Below are 23353 nucleotides of genomic sequence, written 5' to 3'. Positions count from 1 at the left end.
AACATATTCCTGGCCAAAGTCAACATTGTGAAATTTTAGGATATCAGTAGATGGCCCGAATTTAGACTTGAATATACTAAACGTCGAAATAGTGGGACACATAATTTTAATGTTCATTCCAAAAAATATTCACAGGAGTTTATAACCCTTGCCCATGGCACTGTTATGATGTAAAGCAGGTTATCCAGTATAAAAGGTTTTGTTGGCTACCACAAAAATGTCAGAAAACACCTCTTTTTGCAACTTTTCAGAAACATTATGATGTTTTTCAATCGACGGTTTTTGTGTGTTTGGCTACCAAATCTGACATATATAAAGTGACATAGTATGCAGACACGACATTCAAAACGACAAATTTCGGCCATTTGTTTGGCCAACCGACAATTTCTCACGATGTGGTTGGTCAAGGAGAACTCTCGCCCAATGATTGGGCGGTGTAAGTGTCCAGGCGACAACATTGAGCAAACATTTATCATGTACAGCATTCTATTGGACAAAATCGAACTAAATCTTGAAACGACCAAAGCGGTGTCACAAAACTACCATTTCCGCCCGAGCAGGCGAAGCATGGACGAGTTATCGACGAAGGAGACGATTCAAGCCTCCTTTCATGGTGCATCAACTAAGCGCACGTATGGTACATACCAGCGGCAATTCGAAACATTCTTTCGCTCTACCAACCCAGACAAAGTGCCCTTGCAAGCAACCACAAACGACTGCACTGATTTCCTGCACCACCTGTACTCACTGGGTAGGAAGGCAAGGACAATCGACTCCGCAAAGACGGCTTTGGTGTCGTACTTTAAACAACGCAGGATCGATCCGAATCCAGCACAGGCCATGGAAACCAAACAATACTTTGTTAGGTTACAAAAGTACAACCGACAACATAACATTGACGACGAAAAGAAGGCCCACCCCCTCACCGTGCACGAACTCTCCCTTTTGGTGAACTCGTTGGCCCACCTGAACCCGTTCATGGCCGCATTGTTGCGGTTTGTGCTCTGCGCATGCTACCTGGGTTGTTTCCGGATCAACGAGATGCTTGGGCTCAGGTGGTGCGACGTCGCCCTTGGTGACTTGCCTGGTGGCCAATTTGTTTCCGTTCGTCTGCGCTGGCACAAAAAAGCGAGTGTCGAAAAGGAGTGCCAAGTGTACAACCTGGTGGACGAGCGAGCGTATCCCTGCCTCCGTGTGTGTGGTTTCTACAACGAGTATGTGAATGCCGTTGGAGCGACATTGATGAATGTCACCAAGGACGCGTTTGTGTTTCCACAAGTCACGTGTCTGATCAATCGCAGCGTAAAGATCAACTGGGCTAAAGCCATGGAAGAGAATTTTCTGCGGAAACAAATCAACGATCTCGTTGAAAGCACCCCTTCGCTGTCGGTCAACATCTCTTTGCATAGCATGCGTCGTGGTGGGTGTTACTACCGTGTGTTTGAGTCCCCGGAACGGAAGTTTAACTTCCGCGAATTGATGGTCTGGTGTCGTTGGGAAGACACCAAAACGTGCTGCGAATATTTGGTGACGAAAAGTCTCAGTGACGCCATCGCCCCCCGACATCTACTGCAGACGCGCCACCGAGGGCCGCACGGTGTCAACGTGGAACCAACCAACGTGGCGGAAATTGTAGATCAAATTGCTCAATATGAATTGACTCATCTGCAGGGCGATCGGACGAGCAGTGTCCTCAGCTCGTCGCCAGCTACTCCCAGTGAGCTGTCCGCGATTGTCAACAAACAGCCTCCATTGGCTCAGCGCTCGATGCAGGACTTTGTTGTGCCAAAGATAATTCCAACTGCTCGGTCGGCGAAAGATGCGTGGGAGCAGTGGTTCTTCGTCGATCACAAAAATGGCCACCCCTGTGCCCTCAAAGACTACACGAAATCAATGATCAAGTCGGACCGCAAAAAGTATTCCGAACGACAAACGATCGCGACAGCATTCAACAAGTATCGGTCATATTCACACTTCGAACAAGCGTACGCGGGATACACGAACACATACTCCAATCTGCTTCATGAAGTTCGCAAGCGTAAACGAGAAAACACACTAAAACGAATTGTATATATGAATTTATACCTCGACTTTGCCGAATATGTGAATCGTTGTGTGCATGTACGGACTTGTGTGCGCGGGAGCTCGTCATGACTGCAGCTTGTCCTTGGTCGTTGGTTGAAGCCTTGGTGGCTTGGTGCAACAATATGATCAACTACACACAGAGAACATTGAGTGTCCAATTGTGATGCAAGTACGAGTACATCATGTTGAGCATGGGCGCTTTGATGCCGGCCATGTGGCCTGAGGGAATTGTCGCCTTCGTTCGGTGTTCCTATGATGCGAATGAATAGTGTAGGAATGATACATGACGTACATGGTGGTGGGGAGCTGGCCCTTGTGATTGCTCGTGTCGTGCGCTCGCTGGTGTCGCGGAGTCATCGTACATTGCCACCTACACACTCAATCATGTCCACGTCAGTCGGATTGGAAAGATACGGGGAATGTCTATGAGCTCACTGAGTCATGGGCGCTTGAAGGCTCTTGAAGTGTCGGCGGCTGCGGCCTCGGGTGCCTTCGGGTGGCGCACCGTCTTGTGGTCTGCGATGGAAAGTGTGATCTGCGCACCCCAGATCTTGAGCCAATTGCTCATCTACAAAATCAAAGAATAATGTCCAATCAGAATCGTGTCGGATGAATTTGTCGTGTTTCCCAGATTATCTATACGTAATACGTCGAGGTTTGACTGTTTTCTGACAGAAAAAAGTTTGACCTGCAACTGTCCATTTTTTACCTACTACATGTTATTCTATCGATAGTTCTCCTTCCATCATGGTATCCAGAGGTCACACCAAAATATTTTCTCATCTCCCATTTGAAACCGGAATTCTCTGTCAGAATATTATTTGACATAAAAATTTCTGTGGCATCCAGAGTCGGCCTTAGTGTTGTATTCTTACTGTTTTCACTTTACTGTTAATGAAGTATTCTTTACACCTAAGTGCGGTATTTGACTTGACCATTTTAAGTAATTGTGTAATCGTTAGAACTCAAACTTATATATAATACAGCGACATTTGAAAGGTATTTCGAGCGTTACTCGAAAAGTAATGTGAATCAAGGTATTTTACTGTGAATTAAGCTTTCAAGATTGATAACATTTCCACTTTGACACCTAAATGCAAACCCAACGGCCTTGGATAATGTCGTTATGGAACTACTGCCTTGACGGGTCAACAGGTCCAAGAGGTACGTTTGGCCAACACACGCCCCATTGTATACCGCTTACCTTCTCCTCTTGATTTCATCGTACAGTCCTGCAGTATTATCTGCTAACGTTATTCCTCCGAGTATTACGTACTTCGTCAAACTAGGTACTAATACTGTAGTGCTACGAATAGTATGAATTTTTGGCGAATGCACACCAGGTCAAGGCGCGGCGGTTACATATTCGATTGCTTGGATAAACCTCTATAAATGAATCCAAAGTGCTGTTTAATATGTAACGGTCTAGCCGTTTCGGATCTCGACACGGTGATGTTGTTGCGATCTGAAACGCACGACGAAGTGAAATACATGTCCGATTGATCAAATTTCAATTTCGATCGTGCGTCCACTGAAAGAAGCTATGATCATGCTTCCATCGTCACTGGCCAGTCCTCGCAAACAACAACACCAGCCATCGTCCAAGCCAATGCTAGTGCCGCCATCCGTTGCAGCTGCTCGCGTGGCGACTACTTCCAACGATGACAATGTTATCGCAGGGCTGCTTGGTGACAATAGCCACCATCACTTGGAACGGAAGCGCCAGCGCCGCAGAAAAAGCGAGCGTGAATGGTACTTGAAGCATCGGGAGGACAGATTGGCGAAACAACGTGATTACGATGCGAAGAACCGGGAACGGAGGCTGCAGCAAATGAAAGACTACCGCACTAAACACAAGGAAAAGCAGCGTGTGTATAAACAGGAGTGGTACCGACGTAATCGAGACTCGATCAAAATGAAGCGCATGCAACGCAAGGACGACGGCGACGACGATCAAGACGAACTAGCGTCATCCGCAGCGGATACACCTGCAACGACAACAGCACCCCAAACCTCGTATCCACACAGCCCAATGGACACGACAGCCATAGCCCCTTCTGCGTTTCTCTCTCTGCTCTGTGAAGTGGCTCTCATGACTTAATTTACCTAACTACGTGCTCGAGTTGTCGAATTATTTGCCATACCTCGCATCCACACAGCCCAATGGACACGACAGCCACAACACCTTCTGCGTTGCTCTCTCTGCCCTGTGAAGTGGCCCTCATGATTTACTGTTAATTTACCTAAGTTCGTGCTCGTGTTGTTGAACTATTTGAAGGCCTTTTATCCGACCGGAACAAGGTTTCCGGATAAGCTTGTCATTCTTATTGCGCATGTCCGTGGTGACCCTTCAGCTGGGTCAATGTGGCAACCAATTGGTGCGTAGGATCGATGGCGTCGGCGAAATCAACGGTACGACGACGAGGCTGTGCGTAGGGGTTGTCCTTTTTCGACAAGTTGGCACATGAGCTTGAGCACTTCTCGGCGGAGGATCGCGAATGCTTCTTCCGCTCTCACGATGCCAAGACGATTGCTTCGCACGAATCGAATGGCGCGGCGACAGCCCGCGCGGTGCTGATTGACATGGAGCCCAAGGTCATTCTATTGCTCGTGTTTACATGACTATCAACACATCAAGCAGGTGGTCAACCAATGCGTCGGGAACGCTGGCCGAACTAGCAGTGGTCTACCATGGCAGTACGATGATGCGAACGTCGTATGCGAACAAAGTGGATCTGGTACATCGTCGATGAATCATTACCAGCCATTCCATCACGTTTTGTCTTACCAACCAATCATTCCATCACGTTATGCTATATAAATTCCCTTATCGAAAAATTGTAGGAAACAATTGGGCGTATGGCTACGCCGTGCATGGTGCAGCCTGCCACGAAGCTGTGCTAGACGTTGTTCGAAAGGTACAGTAGCCGTAATGAAACCATCAGCAGACGCCACTTCACGAATGAATAGGAGGTCGAGCGATGCGACTACTTCAAGGGGTTTTTGGCACTCCAAAGCTTGGCCGGTGGTACGGGCTCTGGTTTGGGTACGATCGGATGGATTACAACTGCTTCTTTAGGGCTGGTGTGGATGCCACAAGTGATATTACGTCAGAAAGATTTATGCCAACTTTTTCCTTTTTCTCCAAGTCACGCATCAAATCTGACACCAAAATTGTTGGTCGTGAAATGTCGTGATGACTCCAATTATTCCTGAAAAGTCCAAGAATATCACATAAATGTAGAGCCAGGACAAGTGCCAGGGGAAAAAACCGCCAAATCTGCGTATTTTATTTCTGTCGTAATTTGGGCAAAAATCACAGGGCATTCAGACACCCGTTTTTTTATTCCATTTTTTTCCCTTTCAAGCTTTTTCATGGCACAATAGCCGTTTTCTGACCGAATGTTGTGGCATCCAGACCAGCCCTTGACATTTGGATGGTCGTAATCACTGTTGTACGTACTCCACATAGGCTCGTTCGTGTGCGATAGTTTGCGTGAGCTGTACCCTACGTCGTACCTGTTAAACACGGTAGTGTGGCCGTATCGATCTGGCGAAGTGATTGTGCAAAACTACAACACCCTTCTCACCATGGCGTGTCTTTCCGAGGTTGGACAGAACTCGACATATCATCCTTTTTCTTGATAACGTCACCTTTGTAGTCGTCGGACGGAGTGTTGATCGTGGAAAACGACTTGGCCGACCAAATATGCCGACGCTTGCTAGCCATTCCAACGCCATCGTTCCACCAAATGAACCAAGTGCTGACCAACCATATTGCGGCCATGCTCATGCCGGCACTTCCATTTCAAGTAGGAAAAGCCCCACGCTTGTAAGTAACTTAGATCACTGTAACGTTCGTTATTCCTGTAGAAAGACACCCACACCAGTCGATTTTCCAGCTGTGCATTGCCCTCAATCATCCAGCACCTATGCGCCCATCCCGTACGACCATATGATATGATACAGTCTCGTCTCATGCTTGTCAAAAAGGGATTCAAGCTACTCAACGTCAAACTCGTGCCCCAGGTACGATAGATACCAAATAGTATATTTGATTATATATATATATATATTGGTACTGAATGTTGTGTATTCTGTTAGTTAGCCCAGAGGTCCCGGGACTTTAGTGTGCATCAATGGCCTGGAGTCCTGAAACATCTCCATCAAGTAATAATACCCATCGTGGAAATGGTGTGCACCATATATATATATATATATACCCATGGATAGATGCACATTGCCAACTCTGGCATGGACGAAGGGGTGCGATGGGATGTCTCTCTAGGTAGTACTGTATGTGTGTTACCAATCGATCGAAATGGATAAATATATATTTTTTATTCTAAAATATATACTATTCCTGCAGAGAATGGACCGATCAACAAGAGCGTGGCGAGTATGCTCTTTGTACGGGGCCCTCACTGTGATGGTCAAGTGGATCCATTTGCATTTCGAGACCCTCGGTTGTACGTTGTTGTCACCATTTACGGGGACAATATATGTCGTCATCATGGGGATAGGTACTGCCCCTGGACCACTGCACCATTTACATGCATGTACCACCCGCGAGCGTTCAGTGAATACGACAAGACGGCAGCGTTGTTGAGGTACTGCTGTACTTATGTGTCTGTACTTATGGCTCGTATGTGAGCAAATGGCGTAGCAATTCCCAAGCCATTTTGCCGCAAGTGGAGTCGATGCTCGATAAAGCGCATCGCATGTTTACATCCAACGCTTACGTCCACCAATATGCCATCCATGGCGTGGACGCCGACTTTTTCCAGTCGTGCTTTCTTCGCCTCGATCAAATGGTCGTGAATTATACATCCATGTAACAATTATAATGAAATGCTAGAATTATAACTCCATGTAACGAAAAAACACGTGATGAAACACCCATCGGCCACGTCACTTGGATCATGTGGACGCTGTGACAGTACATGCAACGTGATGTAGGACAATGGCGCAAATACGTGGAGTTAGCGGTGGTTGGGTCCATGAGGATTGGGGCGTTCATGCACCATGGGAGTTATGATATTGTCAAATTGATATTCGAAACAGGAGCCCTCAGCAAAATCGAATGTCTTTAAAGAACCGCCTAAGCCAATCAAATCACGTTTTTGAGCATTTCTGCCAATCCAAACGTTTGACTCGACTCATTGGGCAAAACCATATACTACATACTTATATTTGTATAGTATAGTTTTGGACAAGCTTCCTGTATATTGGATGATCAAATGTATTCGAAACTGCCAGACACTTGACGATTGTGAGAAATGTAGATGTGCACCATGTAACTCCAAGCTCCGTCTAAGTTACAGCAAGTACATTTTTCATCACATGGACGAGACTGACGTGGCATCCACGTTCGCTTGTGTGTCAAAATGGTTGGGGCGTCGTATTTGTCTTCGCAGCGCTTGCATGCCGGTTACGATGGCGACGACAACAACTGTACTCGCCACGACACAGAGGACCACGGTCTGCATGTTGGCCATTGCGCCGTTGGGACGCGGCACGGGGTCGTTGGATACAGAGTCATGCATGGAAGGACCTTCTAGCGGTGCTTTGATCGTGACCTCATTGCCATCGATGAGTGGCGATGTCGTAGGAGATGCAACAAACAAGAGGGCGGACATCGAGCTGTTGACGTTGGAATCGTTGGCGTTATGAAGGAGGGGAGTGGAGATGGTATCAGAGTTCGTCGTCCCGTTATGGCCAAGGAACACTGCGTGGGGGTTATTTCGTGGAATGCATTGCAAGACCGTGTCGTTCCTAGACAAGAACCCACAGCTCAAGTCGTCAGGGCATGGTCGTCCAACATGAATTCCGCCTACTTGTCATCTTCCTTAGAATTGGCAATGGGGACTGACATGGATGGAGTGATTTACCTGCTGCGTCGGTATACTGGCCGAAACACGGTGGCGTCGATACACACTGCACGACGGCAGAGTCCACCACACGAACCGCATACGATCCGTTGTTGCAGCCTACTACTGTACGTACAGTATTCACCCGTTGCTCATTAGTCGGTGCATACATGCCTGGAGCAGGAGAGTACCTTCATTAGAATACGTCATGGCCACTAGTGTACACAGAAGGACAACGTTGACGCCAGTAACCCAGAGCATGTGCGTAAATGTCAGCCAACATGCAGTAGTTCTGTCGATCTTGGGTGGTTGAAGTGGTTGTTGTTGCAGTCGAATGAAGCATTTTGATTGGTCAGATCGAAATCCAGCATGCGTGTTGATTGGTTGTTTATCGTTCTTGAAGAACTCAGTTCGGTAGGTGGTGTCAGCTTAGTTATATATTATTATTTGATGGTGTAATTTTATATTATTATTAGTAATTCATAATTTCGGGAATTCGGGAAAATAAATCAACGTGGTTGAAGTGGTGCCGTCCATGCAGAACAAGCAGCAGGAAGGTCTTGGCGGCGCGGGTTTGGGTTTTAGTTCATGAGCGCGACGTCGCATAGCAAATTCAAGTGCGCGACGGTGCCAGTGGGGGGCGCAGGGACGGCGGCGTGATGGTGATTGGGGTGCAGGAACGACCGGCGGGTAGGTTGTTCTGACAAGGATGGCAGCGCCCGGTCATATCCCCACGGGGATGGAATGGTTCGCTGGGTGGGAATGCATCGCTCTTCGTACACATATCGCGACGGCATCAAGCCCATAGACGCGTTTCGGTGTTGGATTTGGGCCATGGATGGCAACGACGTCACGACCGGCGCCATGGCCATCGTTGACTGCTGCGGTGGCATGGGGGTGACTTTCTTTTGCTTGATGGAGCGACGGTGAAGCGTGCCGGCTTGCTTTCGCCTCTCGTAGTACTCCTTCATCTTGGCCAGGGCTTTTTCGCGGTTCTTCTCGTACCATTCCTTCTTGTACTCTCGTCGAATTTCACGGCTGGATTCGCTGTCGTCTTTTCGCATTTTGAACGACTTCTTGACTGTTGTCGACGAGGACGAGCTGCGAAGCATTTGGTTGAAGGAAGGGAAGGTTTCGTCGGCGCTGGAGGAATCGTCCATGGACGGGACCGACGTCGTGGGGCTCGACAACAAGGAGCGTTGGTGGAAGCCACTTGGCAGAGGTGACGACGCCATGGAGGAAGATGAAGGCGGGTGTGTTGAGGTGATGGACGCGGTGTGCATAAGGGATCAAGATGGAAAATGCGTGACTTTCGTCGACCGATCTTGCTCAGGTCGCATTACTCAACGTATGGCCTACGGGGTGTGTTCTTGACGTTCGCTGCCTCAATGACACGTACGCGCGATCGGATTGGCTGCGTTTCATTTCCACCAATCAAAACACGATTGAAGCTCGAATTATCCGGACAATTGGTGTCTCAAAAGTGTTACCACACCTGTCGCCATTGTGCTTCCACTGCGTTACACGATGATGTGTAATGGTGACATCGTGGTTGAGACCAAGTGACGGCGAGTGAATGCAGCATGAACTCGTCGCCTACATCTACCGACTTGCTACGTAGCTTCGCATGGCTCGCACACAAAGACGTAGCAACCCACGCGAGACGTCTTTTGCCGCTTCGATCGGACACACCCGGCATGGAATTGCTGCTTGCACTTCTGGCATCGCACCATGAAACCAAACGGTTCTTCGCGGCACGCCAAGCATACGTCTGGAATAACGACCGCTGCAACTGATTCATGGGGTATGGGAAGACTTGCGGCGTCAGGAGGTTCGTCTGCAATGACATTCGATGGTGAAATGCTTGGCTTGGAGGGTGCTGACGCGATCGCTTGGGACGGCGGGGCCACGGGGGGCAGATGGGTCGACGTGGGCATACTAGTCGGCATTGGCGATTCGTTCGCAATCCGGTGGTTGCTTTGACGACACCCCAATTCCGCAGCTGCAGCGACTTCCAATTCGCGAATTCTCGATTCCAAGTACCCAATGCGGGCTGTTTTATCGGCAAGGTCATTTTCCATGTCGACCAGATTGGCTCGACATGCTTCGGCTTCCGTTTGGTTACATTCCTCTGCCTTCAGAGACGCCATCGACATTTCCTCGATCTGATGTTGCATTGCATGCCGCTCGGTATCATGTTGGGACACCAGCGTTGCAATCGAGAGCTGCATCGCATCAATGGTTTGTGTTCCGCATAAACTAGACTCTTGGTACTTTGCCACCAAGTTCTGTTGTTCTTGCAACTTTCCAGCCTAGGTTGACCCGCCTTAATTCCCATAACTACATGAACTATACACGCGTATACCATGTGATGGATTCGAATCTGGAGGGTGTGGATATCGTCATTCAACTTTTGGTGGTGCGATTCAGACGTTTGCAATTTATTGCCGAGGTCAATCGTTTGGCATTGCAACGCCCCCACTTGATCACACAGCAACTGAATCAACGACTTTTGGGACGATGTCGACACACAATCGGGCTGAACTTTGCTGCTGGATAGCATTAGCATCATAGCTTCGCATGTGCCTTGACCCTACACCAAGTTAGTGTGGTAATGTCTAGGCAAGATTGTACCTCCTCTATCGATCGAACTTCTCTCGTCACTACAATATTGTACAGTCACATGAGTAAGGCCGTCCGTGGTGAAAAGAATGATACGTACATTCGCCGATAGCTTTGGTAATATCCGACGCGTAGGAGTCTAAGTATTTCGACGTCATGCGAACTTGTTCCTACAAGTCTAGAGTAACGAACATCGTCCATAAAGAGCGATTATCAAACCAATTGATCGATGGCCAATTTTTCTTGTCGCCCACAGCCTTTCCCCCTTCCGTCGGCATCAAGCATTTCTTGGAGTTGAAACTTGAATGAAATTTCCTGGCATACAAATTGGTTCGCATCAGACAAGGAGGTGGGTGGATGTAAGTTCCGTACCTTCTCTGAAAGCACACTTGTGATGAACGCTTTACGTTCACGTAATGTCTCCTGCGAGATTGTGTTCTCATGGTTGGCAGCACCCTGCTGCAGTTCAGTCATTAGTCAGGAAAGTACAAGCCTACCAATTGCCTTCGAGTTTCGAGGATTTGATCATCTTTGTCGCGAATCAATGCCACGTACGTCTCAATGTCATGTCTTAACGACTGAGAGTCACTGGCCCATTCACGCTTCAGTTGCTCCATGTGTTCTTGTTGCATCGATATCTGGTGGGTTCGCTGACGTACTTCCTCGTCTTTCACCACCAACTGCCCATGCCTACATCAAGAGAAGCATCATACATTGGACATCGCATGTACCCCTTACATGTCGTTCACAATGTCTTGGACCTCGGCATGTTTCTTGTGCAGATTCGCTAGGGCATCGTCGTGCCTTCCCATCCTTGAAAACGATCTTCCTGGGGTTTGGCGCGCAATTTCAAAAATGGGCCACAACATCTTCCACCGATTGACCAATCACAACATCGCACACCAATTCCCTTGAATACAAATACTTAAAATTAGTGTGGAGACTGGTGTTACTGTGACGACCAATGCAGCCATCACTCGAAATGCCAGGTACTAACATGACTCCCAGGTAGTACTATCGTACGAACACTAGACGACTGGTAGATGCAGGCTAGCATGTGGTCCTACGATGCGTATGACGTGGACTACTGTAGTACTGTACGACCTTGACAACATGCGAACAATGACTATTCTCATTCACGAGAGTGAATGTACTGTACCGTACACTTGACACTGACGCTACCACCTGTTCCTTATTGAGGGATCTCCGCAAGGCAGCAACTCGGAACAGCAAGCAAGAAGCATTCGGCACAGCCCCACGCTCATCATGCAGCATCGTGTTTCCACGTTTGGCGCATTAACGCCAGCAGAATCCTCGTCGTTCAAGCGTGGACACCACCTCGTCGACCAGTACGAGCTGGAGTACCTGACCTCGTTGACTCATCGGACGTTCCAAGATTGCGTGCAGACCGCGTTGGCCCTCCTCACGGACGACCCCACCATCGCCAAACATATCACGCGACCGCATGCCACGTTCCATCACGAACGGATTCGCCTGCGAACCACCGTGGACGCGTTCTCGTCGTCGTTTCTACGACGCGTCAACGTAGACGAGTCATACGCGTCGCAAATGGGGTTTTCCGGCTCGCATCTACTGATCGACCTCACCCAACACGACGCAGCATTGACGACAACGTCACCATCTTCTCCATCAAGACATCACGCGGGGTTCCGTTGGGCCGGTCTTCCGTCCTCTTTGGCCGTGATCAGCGACCGCGACTTCTGTGGCCTCGAGCGCGCCGACTCGTTCGTTGATGCTTCCGGTCGGCTTGGGTGGGCGTATACACTCGTGTCAATGGAGCATGCGTGTTGCCCGTCGCTACCCAATTACGTTCGCGGGTGGGCTCGGCTCACGCACTTGTGCGTGCCCTCCGTCGCCCAAGGATGCATCGACGTCTTGTCGTTCGTCCATGCCGATTTCAGAGGTAACACGCCACAGTTCGTGGCGCGGCAAGTTCTCAAGCAACTCGTCAAGGACGCGCATGGCGCGATGCAGGTCGTCTTGTCGGCTCTTCCCAGGAGGCGAAAGTCGTCGGCCAGCCAGCGTCAGCCAAGTCCCATTGATTTATCCGATACTTGTTTGGACACGAGTCGAACGTGGACTCTAGCTGCAAGTCCATCGTCCAGCGACCACCAAGATGGTGACGCCGACGGAGCTCCGTCTCCACCACAAAGAAACGACGCTGCGAAACCGTCGTCGCAGCCCACGAGCGTATTTCGAGCGATGGCCAACGCCCTGGTGGACCCAGAGTCGCCGTTGATGGTCCTGCCCCCATCACCCAAGATGTTGCTGCCCACGACGTGCTCGACGTGCCGCGTGGCCGCGCCGTTCGCTAAGTGCCATGTCTGCGACGCCGTGAGCTGCCACATCTGCAGCGCGGCGTGGTGTGTCGTGCACAAGTACCAGGCCAACGTGATTTTATGCGACAGGTGCCACAACGGCCTCATTCTCCACCAAGGCCAGTCCAGCCTTGGAAACACTAGTAGTAGGAATCATAGGCCCAGTGGAACCACACTCGTCGTATAATAACCAGGGACATTTTATAATGTGGACAATTTGGATGGGTTGTGCTCCTGGCCCTAAAGCTAGATTCTTTTGCATTGGACGATTGGTACTGATCGATGGACTGCCGTCAGGCTACTAAGCGGCAACTCATTATTTGCCGCGCGCAGTACATAGATTCCATGAGATATTAATAGGACCATTCGTTCGGAATCAAACTTCCAAAGATGTCTAGGCAATACTTGAATATGGCTATTGTCGCTAGGAGTCGATTATATTTCTATTCCTTCTACATAGACATATCATGTACTAGTATATGTTACGGGCGATTCTGCTGCTGGGAACTGCGTGTTGTGTTATGTGATGAGCCAGCTCTTGGTTGGGAAGGACGACGTAGTGCACACATTGATAACCATTGAGCGAAACTACCCCACACCGAGGCGGGCTATAAATATATATAAATATCATGGGATACATGTGATTTACATGCCGTTGATCTATATTTAGCGGAGGGGAGGTCGCACTCGTTTTAGTGTGGTGTAGCTAATACGTGCTCCCGTCTTGGCTCACCTCACGCCCTGCACCTAGCATGAGTCACAGCCCAACGAAAGGGGCCGTCAGTCCCCCCCGCAGTCCACGACCGAGTCCGTCCAAGTTGCTTGCCGCGGGCCTCACCACTGGCTTCGAAGACATCAAGTCAGCTTGCGGCGACCAAGTGGACTCTCGCAAACGCACGGCCCCCACCACATGCTTTGGCACGAGCAGTCGACCGCGGGATGCCGGCGACGGGTCCCAGTCACCGGTACGACCTCCCAATGCAACCCACCGCTAGCTTTCATTGGAAGGATGGTGAATTGATCATCATCCAAATACATGTATGCATCAGGGGCCAGGGGCATACCAAGTGCCGACGGCCATTGGGAAGCCGGTGTTGTCGACGATGAAGACTGCCGCGGCGTGCTCCATCAGCGGACGAGAGAAATTTGGGTCCACAGCGGATTTGAAGTCCGCAGCTAACTGCCCAGGACCAGGTACACTCTTGTTCGAGTTAGGCATGGTGTGTGCATGGCGTACGCTCGAAAAAGGCGTTGGAATTGGTAGCTGACTGGTGGGAGGAACGATGTGTAGGCGACTACAGTCCCCACATTGTCAACCCAAACGAAAAAACTGCCCCGCAGTACTCGCTGGGCAAAAAATGGTCAAAATCTGTCGACGGCACGAATCGGTCGCCCGGGCCTGGCGCGTACGAAACCCCCGAAAGCCTCTTGAACACCAAGACCGTACGATGATGTTCGATCTTCTTTGAGCGTGAACCACGTCACCCGATTCACGTGTGGGCTGCCACGTCATAACAAGGATACATACTCTAGGTCCTCTCCACGTCCAAGAGCGCAACAGCCACCAGTTTTTCCAAAGTGAACCGCAAACCACTCATGGAAACCTCCACGGCCGACGTCGGGCCAGGTAGGTACAGCATACATCGCGGCAGCTAAGAAGGACGTCCACTCAAATGTCTACACGTGTAGGACAATACAGCACAGGCAACGTCGCCGTGGGCAAACAAGTCGTGTCCACGGTTACGAATTCCGGTACCTAGCCCGAATATGACATGGCAGTCTGTCGTGGCTACGCTCTTGGTCCAGCCGTGCGTTCGCCGTTGACAGTTGTGTGTTCGTGTTGTAGCGGCCTACTCTTTCAGCGTCGTGGGGCGCAACAAAGCGCCGATTGGAGCGCGAATGAGTCACGACGTTGGCCCTGCACCGAATGCGTACAAGCAGAAGGCGGCGGTGGGCACGCAGGTGCTGAGCAACCTCAAGAGCGCGCCGAAATGCTCCATGTCGGGTCGAACAAAGTTTGGCAGTCATTTTTAATACATCCGATTGTGTGTGTTTTTGTTTTTCGTTTTTCAAGATTCAAAAGGTTATGCCTCGCCGTCATTGTCGTTTTCGTCGTCCTTGGCATGCTGCAGCCGCCATTGCTTCATGCGCTCAAATTCGTTGTAATGCTGCTTTCGCTTCTGGGAGAACGCCTTGTCTGCGCCACCGGGCGGCGCCGGGTGCTTGCGGCTAGAAGACGTCGTGGACGTGTCAGAATCGCTGTCCCACTCGCTCGGTTTGTGGGTGTCCTGGTGCTGTTGCAATCGAGCATTCAACTCATCCCATTTCAACTCAGTGCCGTGGGACGCACTATGCGTAGGAGACACGGGACCCTTGCCATGATGCGTCGACAGCTCAATGGATGCAATGTCGGCCGGATGGGCAGCGTTGTGCTCCTTCAACGCCACGTCGGTGATTTCCACGCCAGTGCCACCTTCCATGTCGTCATCGCCGGTGGTGTAGTAATGGTATGGAGTATTGGGCTCTTCGATCTTCATGCGAGTGCCTCGGTCCAGGTCATGCATCGCAATGGTTTCTTCATCCCATTTAATCCGTGGCCGTGGCACCGCTGGCGCCGTGGCCTTGGGAACGGGGGTTGAGTTCATCCGGATAATGAACGTGTCCCATGAGACGATCACCGGGCATTTTAACAGTCATTTTTATGCAAGGATTTCTAACCTGCTTGTAGCCTGTTCCAGTAGAATTGAAAAAAAACGAAAAATGGGGTGACAAAATATTTCATCCCATTTTCTATCCATTCTATGACCATTATTGATTGGACATAAATCATAGACTAAAATGCATGCTGATTGGTCAATAACACAGTGTTGTCGGTGATGCGCAGAAAGGTGTGGCGGGTGCAGCGCAGGTGGCGCGTGAACCATCCATCCATCGTATGTGCCGTCGGACTTGACTTGCTGCCACGTGATACTGGGTACGACAACAGTGTTGATGCTACGTCCGTCGATCGAAATGAGGGTGGCGCCAACGGCAACAACGACAGCAACCACACGGTAGTGGTCGAGTGCATGATGTCAAATTTTGAAAAGTTGGAATGAGATTGGGATCATTGATTGGATAGTGAGGCATCCATTATTAGCCAGTCATTGGGGATAAAGCTGAGTTGTCCAAAATGGGATGAAATGGAGTCATGAATTCAAAATCCATTTTTCAAAATACCCCAATGTGCAAAATGGATTTTGGAATGAGTTGGGGAGCGTTTTGATTGGATAATGCCCATTTTGAAAACTACTGTTCCAAGTAGTGTTCAAAAGAGCCTCTTCCAAGTACTGTACCGTCTTGCGTAATACGTGTCGGACGCTTATTTCAGTCAGACACCTGTTAGCATTAGAGCCTGTTCCAAGTAGAATTGAAAAAAAACGAAAAATGGGGTGACATTATTTGGCCTCAGGCAAACATTCATATATATATACAGGTTCTCCTTTGGCGCCATTATATCCTCCAGCATGTAATAACTACTCCAGCAATGAATAAAATATCGATTTATATAATTTCGACAGGTTTAGACTCAGTTTTGGCTCGTCAAGGCGGCAAACGCTTTGAAAGTCGTACATGTCATTTTAGAAGTATATTGGCAACACCCATGGACACTTCGGATACTCCTCGAGCCGATAGAAGACCCTCAACTGGACGCCCAGTCTTCAAGAACTGACCGAAGAAGCTCCCAAAACAGCACAAGAACACTGTTGATGACTACCGCGAACGCAAGGCGGCCATTGATCAGTACAAGCTGCATGATAATATCCCCTTTACGAAACACTTTACGAAACACAAAATACTGGAGAAATAAGATACCTTTGCAATGGTAAAGATTGAGAGTTTTAGCACTTTCAAATTTTGCATCGCGAACGTGGAGCACCAAGGACACCTGATCATGGACTGCGTGCATCAAACAGAGACAATAAGTGTGCGTCAACCCTTCATTATTTGTTTAGAATGTCATACATGGAATGGTAGCTCAATCTCTCCAAGACGACGTTTGCCCACAGCATCTGGCGTGCCGAGGTGTCGATGAGGTACTGGCCGATCATGTCGGCCCAGCGGATCCGCTTCTCGCGCGTGTGTCCCTTGAGCTCGTCGTGGGGCGCGAAGACGCGTATGAGGTTCTTGTGGTCACAATACATGAGGAAACCCTTGGGTCGTAGCAGCAGGTACTTGAGGGTGTCACAGGCACGCGCAATAGGGTAGCCTTCTTTTTCGATGACTGACCAGTTAACTTGCGTTCTGTCGAACATGCCGCTTTAGCATACGAGGAGAGGAGTTGATGTTGTTGGTCTTGGATCGGGATGTCGTCGCCGTAATCGTGGACTTGGGACCACGATGGACCAGCCGTATGCAGAGGCGTCGGTGAACAGGCACATCTCAGCGTCTTCATGTGGGTGACATAATTGAGCGGCGTTTCGCATCAGTTCTTTGACTGCATTGAAACTGTTCCGTTCTTCTTTGGTCAGGTTGATCGTGATTGATGTCGCGATTCTTTTTTTCATTTCTTTCCAACCAACGCTTCTGTGAGTCGTTTTTGGAGTGGGTCGATCGTGTGGGCAAAGCCAATCATACTGTCGCATATCCAATTCACTGCGCAGATGAATTGCTGCAGCTGACTTGCATCGGTTGGGTACGGGCCTCGCACAGCGCTTGGATTCTCGTAGGGTCTTGGCGTACTCCGTCGCCGTCAATGATTCTGCCGCACCATTTGATTTCGCTGCACAGTAGCTTGCTCTTGTGTGGGTGCAAGCGCAGGCAGAACTTGATGCATATGTCGAGCACGGCGCGTATCACGCTTACATACTCGTCGATGGTGTTCGCACACACCAAAATGTCGTCGATCCAGATAAGGACGTTTTTGTACAGTAGGTCCTTGAAACATTCCGCCATGGTGTTCTGGGAAAATAGCGCCGAGTCACAATGGCCTTGCATAACCCTCGTTGGGGTCATGATGCGGTAGCCAAGCATAAAGGATAGCAGTTCTTGTGAGTTCTTCTCGAGTGGTAGCTGCCAAGAAACCTTTCGTAAGGTAGAACACGCCGAGGTACTTGGCGCCGCGGACGTTTTCTAACACGAGGAACTGGAACGGCATGGCGCCAGCGAGTGGGATCGTTTGGCTATTGATAATTCTGTAGTCGATCGTAAGACGAAAGTACTGCAACAGTTCTTCGATTGTCCACTTATCGCTTGTCTTGACGAGTTTCTTTCCTTCCGGTTTCATAACCGGGTTGACGGGACTGCAATGGGAGCTTGAGTTGTTTGCATAAATAACTTGGTCTTGCTCCAGCTGTTTGCCAAACGCTTCGATGAACATGCCCGTCAAGGGGTTCACCTTTCTAGGTTTGCAACGATTGGGGCGTGCATCCGCCTTGAGTCGTATTTCCATTGCCTTCACATTCGCCGGGAGGTCTGTGCCTCTGAACTTGGTTCGCCATACTCCTTTGGCGGCGGCGTCGACGACGATTCCTCGTAATTGCTTGAGCGCCACAGTCTGTTCTTGGTCGACGGCGTTCGCAGATGTGATCGCAATCTTGTACAGCTGTTCTGCTGCTTGCATGTGTTCCACGTCCAGCTGTTCATCGCTTGCATGTAACCCCCGCACACTGACACCGAATGCGATGTCTTCGTCTTCGCCGGGGTCGCCAATGTCGTCGCCGTCGTCGTGGGTTTGGCGCACGGCCACTTGCTCGAGTCGTCGATCCATGTCGAGTCCAATCGACATCAGGGCGTACTTGCAAATAATGAGTTCGTCGTTGTCGTCGACCACGTAAAATAGCTGCTTTCCAGGCAGCTTGACTTAGCCGGCGGCCGTGCTCAGAGTGACTCGCAGTTCCACCGTTGTTTTCGCTATAACGGGTAGGTTCCCCACTGCGCTTCCAACCCACGCTTTGGGCAGCTGCGTCGTTTGAACTGTTTTGTCCAGCTTGCGCAGTGTCTTGACCATGGCGGTAGAAATAATTCCCACATCGCTTCCATTGTCAGGGCAGTAGGGCACGTCCAACATTCCGTTGATGGTGGCCACGCTTTGGTCGGCGGAACTTTCCAGCATTCGTCGGAGCTTCTTTTTCTCAGGCTCCTTTGCCTTCGCCTCGCGGCTTTTCTCCTGTTCTTCCCGCCACTTCTTGTTGGCTGTCATGAGACTGTCCCGGAGCTTCTTAGCTTTGGATTTCAGCGTCGTTCCGTTCTGCATGCGCTTTGCAACCAGCGCCCATTCGTACTTGATTTTGGCTCTGTCCTCGGCCAATGCGCCGGGTCGTATAGATGGGCTGCATCGCCGCACTTCAGACACCTCGTCGGCATGATTTCCCTTGGTTCATGTTGTTTGATTTTAAACTCCCAGCCATAGACGCGCCGCACAGTTTTGTTAGCCCCAGCTGATTTGGCGTTTAGGATCGTTCGTCCCTTTCGCCGAATCACGTCCGGTTCGTCGACTTCACCTTCGCTGTCGTTCGTCAGTGGGATGAAGTCCTCGGTCTCCACTAGCCCTTTGGCTTTGCGTTTTTTCGCTTCTCTTTTTTGTTCTTCCAACACCCGGAAATTCTGTGATTCCCATCGGTTTTTGAAAGGGTTCACGTATCCGCCAAGTGTGGCAGCTGTCACGAGGTTTACATCCTCATCGTAGTCGTCCATATCAATTTAACCGAACATCAAAGGGTAAGCCTGGTTTGAGCTTTGTTCAACGGCCTTAGGTCTTTCGACGCTGTTCCCGCGGGACCAGTTCGACTTTACACGGTTTTTCTCCTGGCTGTTGCCCCGGAGTGTATGTCCCCACCCGTCGTCTCGTTTCCCATCGCGGTCGTACAAAATTCCTCCATGGGATGGAGCGGGGCTTCGTCCACGTCGCATCGCAAATCCCACTTGCTGCTTGGGTTTGCTATCGGGCGGTCCATAAGGGGAACTGCGGTTTTCATCGCGTCGCTCGTACGGACGACCACCGTCTCGGTCGCGATATAGCGAGGGGTAGCCTGAGTGATGGTTTCGTGGTTCGCCCGGTTACTTGATCGATCGCGTCTGTCGCGCCCTTGACTGCGGTTTCGCTCGTGGTCGTCACGTCGTGGGCGCACGTCGCGGAGTTCTTGTCGACTGTAATCATCCTTTCGATGATCTATTTTGTTCTTCACTTCTTTGGCTTCATAGCCCGGCTTTTTACGTCCAGCGCCATATGTCGACTAAAAACTCTGGTGCCCCTGCGCATGGTGCATTACCAACTCGCTGATGGATTCCCACGAAAATTCCACCGGATGCCACACCTTCTCCATGTCGAGGACGCACGCATCTCGGACAGGCTCTGGGTCCACCACTTCTAGCAGCCGTTTGAAGATCTTCTTCCGCATCTCGGGCTTCTTCAAATGTCCTTTCATGACGCGTGCTTCGATTCGTTCGGCGCAGTCCGCCAAGAATTTGCACACGCGGCTGAGACAGTCGTCGTCCTTCATGTCCATGAGACCGTCGTCGTCCTTCATGTCCATGTGGATCCCGTGGAACAGCAGCGGAATGTCCGCTTCAACGCCGTTCTTGGGTTCGTCGACGATCTTTCGTAGCTCTGTTTGAGTACAGCTTCGTCGAGCTCCTTGGGATCGCCTCGTAGTTTGCGCATGATCATGAACTGCTTCAACAGTCTCTTGTCTTCGAAACACTCCTTCCATCCTTCGCGGTACTTCCACACTTCGAGGTTTCGACGCATGCATACGGCCCGCAGGTCTTCTTCGTATGTGTCCCGGTCGAGCAGCCACTGGCGCACTTGTTCCTGACTGATGCCCTTCAACTTGGGGCAGTTGGGGACTGGGTGTGCACCCCCGTTCGCGCGGTCCGTTGCTCGTGCCTCTTTGGGTGTCGTCGCTGTGGCCCTGGCGCGGTTGGTCCTGTCCTATCTGGGACATCCTTGATGAGTGCTAGTCTTGATGCACTAAAGAATTCTTTGTCCCAACACGCGCCTCCGTGCAACTTCTCAACATAAACACAATGGGGGAGCAGTGGACTCCCGGGCAAAGCTTGGTGGTGTATTGAGCAGTTGGAGACAAAACTAGACCTGAACTACTCACTAACTAAACTAACCCTATACTAACTCTAATTCTAAATCCCCTTTTGGAACCTGTGCGAAATGCTTTGAGTCCCTTCGTCGACGTTTGCAACAACGCTTCGAAAGGCTAATGTCGCGTTGGCACTTGCGTCGGAAAGCATAGACCAGAGGAGAGTTCGTTACTCATCGAAACGGACGCAAGTAGAGTGGTTGGTCGTCGCCACTAATCTATGAGCCAATCAACCATCGAAACGGACGCAAGTGGAGTGGTTGGTCGTCGCCACCAACCTGTGAGCCAATCAAAGAGTAGAGATTTGCGCCGGTTTCTGTGGACATTACTTTGCCTCATGTTAATATTAATTAATCATATTTTGGCTGGCCAATACTACAAGTACTGTACATACAGTGCTGCCCAGCAGGATCCAGCCACCCCGTTTATCTGGGATTTTAATTGGTTGTCTAATGGGTCCGTTACAACAGCTTGATCCTATAACAACTGCACTTTATTTTGTCCAAAAACCATTTTGAGGGGTGGTCAATAGGATCCCAACCACTAAATCACAGGTTTCAAGGTGCAGTACGATGTTAAGTACACTCAAAACACTTGCTAGTACTTTGTGTTGGACCCTTTGCCTCTGAACTAATCTGCAACGACGTGGCAATATATTTGTACCACGAACCACCACTAACACAGCAGTGTCGTGTACAGGGGGCGACCGTGATTGTGGTGGGGCTTCGGATGGGCAAGTGGGTCGGCATAGCCATCGTTCTAGGTCGCCGACATTGCCCAATACTGGTACTGTACTACTGTAGTAGACAGTTAAGCACAAGTCACATGGTAAAATTGACTCATTTTGAAATTTGAAACGTTGCAGCATCGCTTTTGCGCGAATATCAACTTCCAGGATGTGTTTACAGGTAACAAACAATAGACAGATTTCACAAACGTCAGTTCTATTTTATCCGCAACCTATCCTCTCAAATTCATAAGGATAGAACTGACAGAACCTGTTATGAATAATTAAAGCCGCTGTAAAATTTGCCAATTTTGCAGCGGATTCCCCATTTGCTGTATCCGCATATATGGTGGGTTTTCTAGTGTAACTGGGTGCGCTTGTGTTTTGTTTGATCATACCGATACCATCCATGGCGACAGCCTGGGATGGCGAGGTGAATCGCATTAGAGTCTCATGAGTATGTCATTTGTGGTACTGTAGAAGGACGTCACTCTGAACACGGTGTCCTCACATACTCTCGAAGGACCTCACTACTTTGTCCCGGCACGAGAATGACGTGAAGTCTTTCGTCGACCTCGAGGGCGAAACCCCGAAACCAGATTATCTGTACAATGATGCTGTAAGTGGGTAGGATGGTAACGCTTCATTGGTGCTGGGCGAGAATCCAACTAGTAAGCTTCAATCCGACTGTAGGCGTACAATTCTCGCCTTTGTATGCGTTGGAAGTATCATTTACCGCGGGACTCCAGCTAGCATCATTATTAGACCTCTTGTTGATTGATGGCCAAGAATAATAACCACGTTTGATTGGATAACGTTTTCTGGATAAAACCAATTTGCAGCGGACGATTTGCGAAATTCGCTCTGCACAAGGTTGCAACCTATCTGGGGGCTAAATTTTAGGTTGCGGATAGAATAGAACTGGCGTTTGCGAAAGTACTCTGTAGTAAATGCCCATACCATAACGACTCGGACGTGAAAACCATTCGGACAGAGCTTCGGACACAGAAATATTTGAGGAATTAATACAATTGTTGCATACAAATTTCAAGCTTGCTTCACGTAATTAAAATAACGATGATAGGATAGGTACAGCGTAACTAGAGACTGCACATCAACGACAACCGCAAGTTCTTACTAGTACTAACGCAATAACCAAGCGGTCATGCTCAAATAGGTAAAGCCTTAATGATTACTACGTAGTACAAGCACTACTTCATCCTTCACGCTCGCAAGGGCTGCCAGTAAACTACACTGTACTGCAGGTTCATCAAATAACATATGACAATTATAAAAAGAGATATTATATTCCAAAATATTACTTGTATATAAACTATATTGAGACAAGAAAATTTAATTCTATTTTGACTGAAGTATTCCTAATGTCGCAAGTCAACTTCTGCTACGAAATTCGATTACATTCTTCACATGCTTTCGTTGGGCGATTTAGATTTGGCTCTAATGGCCTGTGGGCCGAGAACTGGATAATCGAAGTTAGTGTGTGCGGTCGAATAAAATCGAAGTGCGTCGAACAATGCAAATTGAAGAATGAGAATTGAATCCATCGCAACACGGGTTAGGTTTAACACAGCAGCCAACCGACTACTCGTACGGTAAATTTATGCGGATGAAAGT

At 49.4% G+C, this 23353-nt stretch overlaps 11 protein-coding genes across 12 annotated transcripts; 5 read left to right on the top strand and 6 right to left on the bottom strand.

The window, feature by feature from the left end:
* Positions 1-840: 840 nt before the first annotated feature.
* On the top strand, positions 841-2672 carry H257_04965 (hypothetical protein; the record flags this gene model as incomplete). The annotated part of the gene is made up of 2 exons (XM_009829633.1): positions 841-2028; positions 2541-2672. The coding sequence occupies 2 exons, from the start codon at positions 841-843 to the stop codon at positions 2670-2672; spliced, it is 1320 nt and encodes a 439-aa protein (XP_009827935.1).
* Positions 2673-3598: 926 nt separating this feature from the next.
* Positions 3599-4216, top strand: H257_04964 (hypothetical protein). The gene has a single exon (XM_009829632.1). The coding sequence runs from the start codon at positions 3629-3631 to the stop codon at positions 4184-4186; it is 558 nt and encodes a 185-aa protein (XP_009827934.1). The 5' UTR covers positions 3599-3628; the 3' UTR covers positions 4187-4216.
* A 202-nt stretch (positions 4217-4418) lies between these two features.
* On the top strand, positions 4419-6956 carry H257_04963 (hypothetical protein; the record flags this gene model as incomplete). The annotated part of the gene is made up of 14 exons (XM_009829631.1): positions 4419-4463; positions 4522-4680; positions 4727-4823; positions 4930-5003; positions 5056-5131; positions 5558-5694; positions 5748-5897; positions 5959-6030; positions 6079-6114; positions 6190-6255; positions 6319-6373; positions 6455-6554; positions 6609-6695; positions 6752-6956. 14 exons carry the CDS (start codon positions 4419-4421, stop codon positions 6921-6923), a joined length of 1326 nt encoding a protein of 441 aa, XP_009827933.1. The 3' UTR covers positions 6924-6956.
* Positions 6957-7424: 468 nt separating this feature from the next.
* Positions 7425-7960, bottom strand: H257_04962 (hypothetical protein; the record flags this gene model as incomplete). The annotated part of the gene is made up of 2 exons (XM_009829630.1): positions 7425-7860; positions 7923-7960. 2 exons carry the CDS (start codon positions 7958-7960, stop codon positions 7425-7427), a joined length of 474 nt encoding a protein of 157 aa, XP_009827932.1.
* A 422-nt stretch (positions 7961-8382) lies between these two features.
* On the bottom strand, positions 8383-9330 carry H257_04961 (hypothetical protein). Its single transcript, XM_009829629.1, has one exon. The coding sequence runs from the start codon at positions 9236-9238 to the stop codon at positions 8537-8539; it is 702 nt and encodes a 233-aa protein (XP_009827931.1). The 5' UTR covers positions 9239-9330; the 3' UTR covers positions 8383-8536.
* Positions 9331-9451: 121 nt separating this feature from the next.
* Positions 9452-11389, bottom strand: H257_04960 (hypothetical protein; the record flags this gene model as incomplete). Its single annotated transcript, XM_009829628.1, has 8 exons — positions 9452-10267; positions 10321-10548; positions 10590-10618; positions 10678-10747; positions 10797-10892; positions 10950-11033; positions 11075-11267; positions 11316-11389. The coding sequence occupies 8 exons, from the start codon at positions 11387-11389 to the stop codon at positions 9569-9571; spliced, it is 1473 nt and encodes a 490-aa protein (XP_009827930.1). The 3' UTR covers positions 9452-9568.
* A 302-nt stretch (positions 11390-11691) lies between these two features.
* H257_04959 lies at positions 11692-13144 on the top strand. Of its 2 annotated transcripts, XM_009829627.1 has the most exons (2): positions 11692-11926; positions 11974-13144. In XM_009829627.1, exon 2 carries the CDS (start codon positions 12147-12149, stop codon positions 13101-13103), a length of 957 nt encoding a protein of 318 aa, XP_009827929.1. In that variant the 5' UTR covers positions 11692-11926; positions 11974-12146; the 3' UTR covers positions 13104-13144. The 2 variants fall into 2 exon arrangements, with proteins under 2 accessions (XP_009827929.1, XP_009827928.1); XM_009829626.1 differs by having other exon boundaries at positions 11692-13144.
* A 524-nt stretch (positions 13145-13668) lies between these two features.
* H257_04958 (hypothetical protein) lies at positions 13669-14950 on the top strand (the record flags this gene model as incomplete). The annotated part of the gene is made up of 6 exons (XM_009829625.1): positions 13669-13881; positions 13966-14110; positions 14208-14359; positions 14450-14543; positions 14606-14668; positions 14763-14950. The coding sequence occupies 6 exons, from the start codon at positions 13669-13671 to the stop codon at positions 14948-14950; spliced, it is 855 nt and encodes a 284-aa protein (XP_009827927.1).
* Positions 14933-15563, bottom strand: H257_04957 (hypothetical protein; the record flags this gene model as incomplete). Its single annotated transcript, XM_009829624.1, has 1 exon — positions 14933-15563. A coding segment is annotated over one exon (563 nt), but the record flags the coding sequence as incomplete, so codon positions are not given.
* A 3195-nt stretch (positions 15564-18758) lies between these two features.
* On the bottom strand, positions 18759-19151 carry H257_04956 (hypothetical protein; the record flags this gene model as incomplete). The annotated part of the gene is made up of 1 exon (XM_009829623.1): positions 18759-19151. One exon carries the CDS (start codon positions 19149-19151, stop codon positions 18759-18761), a length of 393 nt encoding a protein of 130 aa, XP_009827925.1.
* Positions 19152-19686: 535 nt separating this feature from the next.
* H257_04955 (hypothetical protein) lies at positions 19687-21746 on the bottom strand (the record flags this gene model as incomplete). Its single annotated transcript, XM_009829622.1, has 4 exons — positions 19687-20103; positions 20167-20475; positions 20517-20828; positions 21699-21746. The coding sequence occupies 4 exons, from the start codon at positions 21744-21746 to the stop codon at positions 19687-19689; spliced, it is 1086 nt and encodes a 361-aa protein (XP_009827924.1).
* Positions 21747-23353: the final 1607 nt, after the last annotated feature.

Source organism: Aphanomyces astaci (assembly GCF_000520075.1).
Source record: "Aphanomyces astaci strain APO3 unplaced genomic scaffold supercont1.9, whole genome shotgun sequence".
NCBI classification, from domain to species: domain Eukaryota; phylum Oomycota; class Saprolegniomycetes; order Saprolegniales; family Verrucalvaceae; genus Aphanomyces; species Aphanomyces astaci.
The sequence above is the reverse complement of the archived record's forward strand: the minus strand, read 5'-3'. Positions and strand labels throughout refer to the sequence as shown.

Bases quoted from the DNA above. Each gene is read 5' to 3' on its own strand.
- H257_04964 (XM_009829632.1), top strand. From the start codon at position 3,629: ATGATCATGCTTCCATCGTCACTGGCCAGTCCTCGCAAACAACAACAC.
- H257_04961 (XM_009829629.1), bottom strand. From the start codon at position 9,238: ATGCACACCGCGTCCATCACCTCAACACACCCGCCTTCATCTTCCTCC.
- H257_04959 (XM_009829626.1), top strand. From the start codon at position 11,844: ATGCAGCATCGTGTTTCCACGTTTGGCGCATTAACGCCAGCAGAATCC.